General features: G+C 31.4%; 1 protein-coding gene across 5 annotated transcripts in view; it reads right to left on the minus strand.

Annotated features, from left to right (window-relative positions):
- Positions 1–9796, minus strand: part of Vha100-1 (V-type ATPase subunit a family protein Vha100-1) — a 124348-nt gene extending 114552 nt beyond the window's left edge. For 4 of the 5 annotated variants that reach the window (XM_072527103.1, XM_072527100.1, XM_072527101.1 and 1 more), the window contains exons 1-2: positions 9531–9796; positions 4670–4846 (exon numbers count right to left, since the gene is read on the minus strand). In XM_072527103.1, coding sequence (XP_072383204.1) covers positions 4670–4846; positions 9531–9647 — 294 coding nt within the window. In that variant the 5' untranslated portion in view covers positions 9648–9796. The remainder of the gene's footprint in view (positions 1–4669; positions 4847–9530) is intronic. The other variant, XM_072527104.1, reaches the window with a different exon arrangement.

Consider the following 9796-nt stretch of genomic DNA (forward strand, 5'->3'; position numbering starts at 1 on the left):
TCTTGGTCTCCATTCCAGTATCCGTTTTGTCCATCTATTATCTGTCATTCGAGCCACGTGACCTGCCCAGTTCCATTTCAGTGTTGCTACTCTCTCTACTGCATCAGCCACTCCTGTTCTTTGTCGTAGCTGGCGATTTGGGATCTTGTCTCGTAGTGAAACGCCTAACATAGCACGCTACATCGCCCTTTGACACACACACGGATCTTTTGAACTGTTCTCCTTGTTATGGTCAACGTTTCCGCACCGTAAGTTAACACTGGCAAAACACACTGATTAAACGTTTTTCTTTTAAGGCATATCAGCTGTACTATGACAACTATTTTAATAATTATAATGTATTACAATATTTAAGAGAAAGGCACATTTACGTTTCTGGTACAGCTAGAGTTGATAGGTTCCAGATATCCACCTTTTTTGTCAGATAGCGAAATGAAAAAGAAAGGTAAAGGATCATGCCAACAATTAATTAGTGGTGATGGAGAGTTCATTATGACAAAAGTTTACCAACAAACCCGTTACAATGGCATCCAACTATATGGGCATTGGCAAAAAAGATGAATGCGCACGGTGGGATAAAATCCACAAAAAATATGTTCAAGTACAACGATCTTAGTGTGTTGAATATGAACAAAACTTGATACTTCTACAAACTTGTCAACAAAACAGAGTTGCAACCAATGAACATCAGAACGAATGGAATAGAGTTAGAAAGAGTCCACAATATTACCTATTTGGGCGCCAATGTTAACGATAACTGGGATATGAGCAAAGAAATAAGAATACGCATTGAAAACGCCAGAGCCGTCTTCTATAAACGAAAGAAAATTCTCATTAATAGAGATATTACATTAAACCTTAGATTGATACGCTGCTACATATTCTCCACATTGCTGTATGGCATGGAGAGCTGGACTCTTACAGAAACCCTAATAAAAAAATTGGAGGCCTTGGAGATGTGGATTTACTGACGAATATTGCGGACCGAATAGGAAATGAAATAGTTTTACACCGAATGAAAAAGAGCACAGAAATAACAAAAATCATAAAAATTCGAAAGTTACAATATTTTCGCCATGTAATCCAGAGACAACCTTCTACACCTCATAATACAGGGCAAGATCGCCGGAACGAGCGGCCCAGGTTGAAGAAGAGACATCCGCTAATCTGTTTCGGTACATTTCGTAGAGTAGGTTATATTAAAAGGTAATATGTAATAGTAAAGGTAATATTTAGCAACGAAGCTCGCATATCCAGTGCAGGAATATTTAACTGACACAATGAACTACATATACTGAAATCACTCAGATCCTCACTTGGTTTAGGAGATCTAGAGGTAAGGGAGATTCGGTTTTAACGTTAGTGTTTTGTCAAGCATAATAAATTAGTTTATCATATATTTGATGATAAATGATAAACTAACTGCTATCGGATATATGGGTAGCTTAAAAACGAATTTAATAACATTTTTGATGAGAAATATTTGGTCGAGAGAAAAACATTTTTATTTCAACAAGATGTAGCACCTAAATCCACTATATCCTCCTGATTTTTTAATTCGGCGATTTTTAAAAAACAATATTGATAAAACTGACTTTAATACTAAGGAAGAATTATTACAAAGCATTCATGAAGCATTTAGAAAAATAAAGCCAACGCATATACTCAATCAACTCAAATGTAAATTATTATTATAATAAAACGGGGGGCATTTCGAACATTTATTATAATTTTTAAATTTTTTTTGTAAAATGAATTCTAGTTGTTCCGTTGTTTATTATTGTTGTTTTTATGTTTATTATAATGGTAATATTTTTGTAAAATTAATTCTAGGTGTTAAGATTTCCATTTTTTAAGTTGATTGATCTTATTTCTGGTAAATAAAACTGTGAAGGATTATTATCCGCGTAATAAAACGTGAGAATGTGTTACTGGGCGATTTGTTTCGAAGTGTCTATAACGTGATGTCAAAAAAACAATGTATTTGCAGAGTAGCTCCAACGACTGAAAATAGGTATGTAATATGTCACATCAACTGAAAGAGAATTAAAAATGTAAACGAAAAATGTCAAAATTTATAGGGTGTCCCATATAAAAAAATAAGTTGATATTATATTTCCTTAATGAGAACCCCTTAAAAAATTTCTTGTAAGCCACTAAATTCTTCCATAATATATCTATAAAAAGTTTTAATAGTTTTTTAAAATTTATCTTAATAAAGAAGATATTTAACCTTTTCGTTTTCGACATTTTCAATAGTCGCCCTGTATCTCACTAATGTGGATAGCTATTGATGATTTGATTGGGCAATAGTTTCTTTAATGAAAAAAGAAGTCATGACATCTCAACTACTTTTTTTCTATCTCTTCTAGTTTTCGGTATACCCTGCAAAACATACCAATCTGGGACACCCTGTACAGACTCTATAAGAACCCACATATATAGTAAAAATAGTAAAGAAGGTATGGCCACGTGCTAAGAAGGCACCCTGGAAATCCCTACTAGAATATCTATGTTCCAAAACCCAGTAGGATGTAGAACTAGAGGAAGATCTAGACTAATATATATCTTGACGACGTGGAAGAGGATTTTAAAACAGTTGGCATTCGAGGATAGAGGGGAAAGGCATTTGATAGGGACGATTTAAAGGACGTTCTGAAGCAGACTAAGGTCGACAAACTGCTGTAGATCCATAATGATGATTATATGATATGATAATTTTTGTATAAACCTCTTTTCTGTATCTTCCTGAGATATCTAACTCCGCATTATCGAAGTTAAATACCCTGGATATTCTAGTGTTTGTTTTTTTTTTTAGAAAGCAGACCAACTAGATTTACTTGATTAATTTGAGGTTTTCGACCGTCGCTTGGCAGAATATTTATATTCCAAGATAATGTCTACCTCCTTTGTAATAATTGATTAACATATATATCATTTTGTCTCTATATGTCTCAAGGTAATTAAAAACCAGCAATTCTTAACAAAAATTTGACATTAAATAAACTAATAGCTCAGAACACCTCATTATTTTTCAAACGAAAAATTGAAATATTTACTCATTGCAATATAATTATCGGTTTACAAAACCAAAAGCAATTATAATAAACTTTGTCCTTGACTGTTGAAACTTTTTGTCTAGACTTGACTCACTATCAAATTAGTGATGTAGAAAGAGTTTATAAAAACAGGTGAATTACAAATAAGTTTAGTCAATAGTGTATAATACCTATTTTATATTGGTAAGAACTTTCATTCAATGATGGTCCAACTTGGGCAACTAATTTCCTACGTTTGACGTAGGAAATACTGCTCCCAGTATTAATGAATAAAAATGATCAATAAAATAAAGTCCATGTCACACTTACAAAATCAAAATTATAATCACGTCCGTGAGAGATGACTATAAGTTTTTGTCCACCAAATTAGTAAACAAGAAAGACTTTTTTAGCAAAGAAGAAAAAATGTAAATTTAATATCAGATGGAATATAAAAACAACATACAGAATAAAGAGAACAACCACTAAAACACTTTCACAAAAATATAGTAGGTCTCGAAACAATATCAAAGAAATTATATCGTCAGAAATAGAGTTGGGCAGCAAACATTGTGAAACAGGTGATCGATAAGCAAAGAGGCTAGATAATGCCAAAAAATTATTCACAAAGAGTAAAAGCTAGATAACAAATTTTATGAAATCGAGCTAATTACTCGAGTCGTCAGAGACGAAAATGACACCGAACCTCTAAAAATCATACGAACAAGCTGAACTTTGCTGAGAATGCCAATAGCTGAGATAATTTTGAACAAAAATTGTTTTTCTGTAGAATAAACTGTTCTCTTAGAAACAACGCTTGAATCGACCGGTGATTTTCAATGTTATTTACGCGAGCAAAATCAATTTTAAATAAAATTTATATCAACTTGACTGTAAAAATTCGATATCTTTTGACCAGAGTGTCCTATCGACAAAAATCAAAACGCATTGTAAAGGTAGAGAAAGCAGCTTTCGTGTGCAATGTTTGCATTTTGTCGCAAATGAACTCAGTTTCTATAAAAGTGTTAAATAAATAAACGTTTAGCGATTTTTACCATTTTTTACGATTGAAAACACATGATGTGATTCGAAGAAAGCTAGGTAAAAATTGAGTCTAATATCTTAACCTCGGGCAAGGAAGTTGTGGGTGAAAGATATATAAATAAAAATAAATTGTTCCCAAGCCGAAGAACTCCATGGTTTTGTACAGAAGTGAAGAAAAAATGTAAAGAAAAGAAAAAAGCTTACCTGAAATACATGTCAACCAAAACACAACAGGCATACCATAATTACAAGACAATAAGAAACGAAGCACATGTAAAGTGTGAAACACGCTTTTCGAAAGAAATAGAACACGATTTTTGTGGTCCGCAAAAAAAATTTGGCGCTTATAATAGATCAAAGAACGAAGGTAAAGGAACTATTACTATAATAGAAGCAAAACACATAAAAAAGGATACATGGATTGACTACCTAAACAGAAGTTGTTCTCAGTGAAGTGACTAAGGTTTTTAGCATAATAAATTAAATAATAGTCATCAATTATCAATACTACGGTTGAGTTATAAGACGCATTCGATATTTTTCATTTTATCCATTGACTTAACCTGTAATCTTGTCCTAAAACTTACCTCCAAATCAATCATCTCTCTAGGCTGTGGAGCTTCGGGATTTTCCCCAGTATCCAGCATGGGGATCCCATCCTTTTTAATCTCTTTTTCGAGATACCTGAGTTTCCTTTCCATTTCATCGCATCGGCGAACTTCATTAACAAACTTACGTTGGAAAGCATTTACGTCAGGATTTAGCTGTGAAAAAATATTGTTTTAGTACCTAAATAAAATGTAAAATAACAATTTTAGAGGATTTGAGTATTTTTATACAGTTTTAATCATGAAATATAAACTATAAGTAAGTAGGTACTAGGATTATAATTTCATTGTAACTTGTAAATTATTCAAAATTATAGAGGTTTATGGTAAGTCATCAAACTGGGCCAAATTATATGTTCAGAAGTCAAAAATAATAATATAACAATCATGGGCTATAGGCATTTCTGAGCAATAGGGTTAATGAATATTGGCTATGCACACATGTGTTTGTTTTTATAATAATTTCCAGCCACTTCCAGTTGGGTCAAAATTTAACCAACGTAACCCAAAAATAATTACTAAATTTATTAGACAGTTGGGATTGGGATCAGTGAACCAAGTATACTAATATAACTTGTGATACAGAACATATCAATAATAATGTATGCCCTTTAACAAAATTTTGATTACTTTGTTAACTGTCACTTGAGATTTATTTATTTTGAAGTTTTCTTTATTAGATCATCATGATCAGTAGCTCGACAACCCTTTCTGGGTCCTGGCTTGTTCTAGGATTTTCCGCCATTCTGTTCTGTTCCTTGCTTTGTTTTTCCAGTTGGTAATCTTAAGTGTTTTCAGATCTTGCTCCACTTGTTCCATGTATCTAAGTTTGGGTCTTCCCTTTGACCTTCTTCCTACTGGTGTTTGTCTCATAATATGTTTTGGTGTTTCAGTCTCCAACATTCGTTCAACATGGCCCATCCAGCGCAGACGTCCGATCTTTATGGATGTTATGATCTCGGGTTCGTTGTATGTTGTGTACAGTTCAAAGTTATATCTTCTGCGCCATATGTCATTTTCTTCTTTATTAGATGTTGTATAAATTTCACATACAAACATTTATATAACAATAGCGGAGTCCGAGCGGGGAATACCAAGTCTGAATCTTCCAAAAAGTGGAAGACCACATGCATTTATTGCACAGAGGTGAGATTGGTAAGAAGTGCAAAAAACCAGGTTGTAATGTCAGTGAGGAGACTGGATCACAGATCTTCAAAGAGTATGATAGTGTTGGAATTGAGGAGGAATAGTCTTAAATATAGAAAGTGATATAAGTGCCCCAAATACTCTCAAGCACAACTCCTTCATATAACTGTTTAATCAAACAATAACATAACCTTAAAATATGAACATTCAAATATCTTAATACTTTGATATTCTCACCTCACAAATTCACAAATAACAAATAATACAAATCGCACGGAATGAATGTTCATAACCAAAAGTCCTTATTTATTCTTCAAACAATTAAAAAACAAATATTTTCATCTTCTTATGCCACTACGTAGTCCACTGAGGCGGGTACACTTTGCCAATGAAAAAAATTATTATTTTAGATGACGACAAGTATTTATTTCACTGCCATTACTCCAGAGATACCCAAAACTGACTTCGACAATACCACATACCTTCTGTTCCCAAAAATGATAATCCTCCAAACTTGCCACAAACTCATCTAATAGAGGATTTTAGGGCTTTACTGTCTAGTAAGATTTATCATGGAGGCTGGGAAGCCCAAGATGAAGAACAATTAAGAGGGCAAATTTACGAAAAACTGAGAGAAATTGATCTGAATTCCGCTCAGGATCTCATACGAGTCATTTGAAGAAATTGGCGTCTGGAGAAGCAGAATGGACTGCTCCACATAATTAAATAGCATAGTTTAGTTAAGTATTGGGTTTTAATTTTATGACTTAACTATATAAAGTTTACATAAATTTCTTCATTACAAAAAAATCTGCTAAATTTGTGTGCCAAAATGTTTAGGACATACTTTAAACATACGAAATATATTATTTTAACCCAAAATGGAAGATTACGGGATACCTAACAATCAGTAGATACAAAGAATTGGTGTTTCTATTTAATCTAATTAATTATTATTTTGTTAATAAGTTATATGATTTGCCTTTCACAATGTGAAAGTTTTTCTAGACATGCAGCATCTAGAAAATATTGACAGTTACAAACAGACCAAATGTAACCCTTAGAAATTTATAACTGTTTGGAACAAACAGGTTCATTTTAGCCAAAACTATATACAGATTGTACCAAAAGTATTAACCCTAGCAGGAAGGTGAAATTTTGGTTACAGTTACAGAAAATCTTGTATTAATAACACTGGTAAATTATTTGCAAGTACATACATAAATAAAATTCAGAATCAGAATTTTGAACAAAGAAACAATATTTATTTGTAATTATAGGTATCAAAAAATATGTCAGCAAAATATACTCAGCAAATATGGTTTTTACAAACATTTAAAATATCATGTTTTACCCATTGAATTTACACTTTGTCTCGAGCTTGGAGACAGCAGCCAATTTATCATATATCTAGTGGTAAGTCTTAAAAGGTGATATTTTTCCCCTGATTTATCATCTTTCTGATCTTTTTATGCCTATTCTTAATAAAATTATAATGTTCTATTATTCTTAAATTACACATAATGTATCCTTGATATGTTGCATATTACCTCAATGAAAACTGTATTAAGATGTATTAACTGTTTTTTTATTAAGGTAGATACAAATTTTTTATTCACATTCACTGTTAAATAGTGTTGGCCAAATATGGTCCTGCTGGTTCTCTCCTTGTCTCTCTTTATTATGTCAAACTAAGATTTTTCTATAATCTGTTCCAAAGTTTGTAAGTATAGCATTTATCATTGATCTTTTAAAAAGGACTAAAAGAAAAATTTAGGATTCAATGTGTAATGTGAATGTATAAATCCAGCTTTGTTCTCTCTGTCTATCCTTATGTTATATATTTACCTCCTAGCTGTTGCCTGTCTTGTGTTGTAATAAAGTCGATATGAAAGAGGCCTTAGTATGAAAAGTATCCCTATATTATGTAATCCCTTGTTGGTACTAAATATTAACAAAAAAAGAATAATTGATCTTCCTCCTCTAAACCCATTTCTCCTGGTATTTCTTCTACATAGTTTTTGATTTTCTTATTTATTATATTTGCCAATATTTTGTATAAATAATTTAAAAAGTGTAATTTGATCTATAGTTTTCACATAATTCTTTATCTCCTTTCTTGTAAACCACTGTAATGATTTCAGTGTTTCAAGTATTGTGTTGTGTATCCATACTTGTTTTATCAGTTGGTACACCTACTTGTTCTGCTTAATTACTTTTTTTTCTTCTTAAGTAAAAGTATTCCTTCCACTCTTCTGGTTCATATTCAGTTATCCCTTTCTTGTTTTTCATTCCTTGCTCTACCCATTGAATGTTATATTCAGTTTTTTTTATAGAATTTTTTAAATTATTACCCACTGTTAACTTTTATATCTCTTCTACTTCTTTATATTTCTCTTTCTTTTATAAACAGCTTCTGTTCTGTTTCTTGCTATTTTATAATCTTGTTTTTTGGATCTCATCTATTTTTTGGCATTCTAGATTACTCACTTAATGGTATTATCCTGTATTGGCTTTTTTGCTCTGTTACACACTCATATAAGTTTATATGCTGCTTTTAATATTTGCTTTTTTATTTAATTATTATAATTAATTTTTATTTATAAAATATTGAGTTATTTTAGTTGTCTTTTTATGTTCAAATTTTGTTGTTAGGAATCTTAAGTTTATTATTTCTGCTAAATGTCATGTCTGATGATTTTTTAGTTCTTTCCCTTTTTGTTTTTTCTTGTAGGCCTTTTGACTTATATCCATATATGTTCATCTTTTTCTTGTTTATATCTTGGTTTATATTGATTCTTTTAGTTTTCACATTTTTTGTTTGTTTCTCATGATTTTTTCATTGTCTTTAACTTTGTTTAGTTGGATTAGTTAGTTGGATTAGGCAACCCTATCTAAAATATCTCTAAATAAATATGGTCCTACAAAATTAATTTTTAGGGGATAATTGATATCAAAATATATATTTTTCATTTAAGTATTTTAGATTAGTAAAATTTAAAACAAAAGACTTTTATCTATTTATAACTATTAAGAAAGAAAAATTCTGATTTTAGCAGGACATGTCATTTTCATTTGGACTTGGACTAACTAAAATAAGTGTTAATTTGCAGTGGCATGCATTTATTTTTGTAAATTATTAACAAGAATAGTGTTTAAAAGCCCTTGATGGTCTTATACCCTCATATTTTACATCTAAACATGGTGTATCTTAATTAATGTTGAAAGGGGATTCTTTTACATTAAAATTTTCATGAGTCATTACTAGGAGGTGTTTCTGTTATCAAATAGGTTGTTATTTTTTGTGTAATTTATATGGCATTTCTTACAATTTTGTATACAACTCCCCAGTTTTCACTATAAACATTATCACAAGCCCATAAGCAGTAAAAAAATTGCTAGGAAATTTTTACAACCTTTAACAGGTTTTTTAAGTAAATGACTTTTGGATAATTAGATTACTAGACTATCATTACAATGTTTTAATTTAAATATTTCAAATAACTAATGTAAGCATGGTTCAGATTTTGAAGTTATCAAGAAATGAAATATACCTTAGGTACACCCCTATTCTTTCTTATACAAGGAATCTTTACTTCCTAACAAATAATGGTAAATGCAAACACATTTTGTATAGAAACATTCAAATCATCTAGTTTATACATATAGGTACTTAAATAATGGTATAACATACATCTCTGAATTGTACCAATCCTAGTTCTCCCAGTTCCGAAACACAGGCGTAAGCAGCCTCACTTTGCAAGAACAGTTGGCATAATGTCATTTCCGCACTTCGAAATAACGACCCCATTTCGTCGACCTTTTTAAACACTGGACCTTCAAACTATAATACAAATTGGGATAAAATTTAGTAAAATTTAACTAGCACTAAAAATACTCAAACATACATCCCCTATTGGCCCGTAGCCGAATGACAATGGCCTCGACATCGACATGGGC

This window comes from Diabrotica undecimpunctata, chromosome 3, assembly GCF_040954645.1.
Source record: "Diabrotica undecimpunctata isolate CICGRU chromosome 3, icDiaUnde3, whole genome shotgun sequence".
Taxonomy (NCBI): Eukaryota; Metazoa; Arthropoda; class Insecta; order Coleoptera; family Chrysomelidae; genus Diabrotica; species Diabrotica undecimpunctata.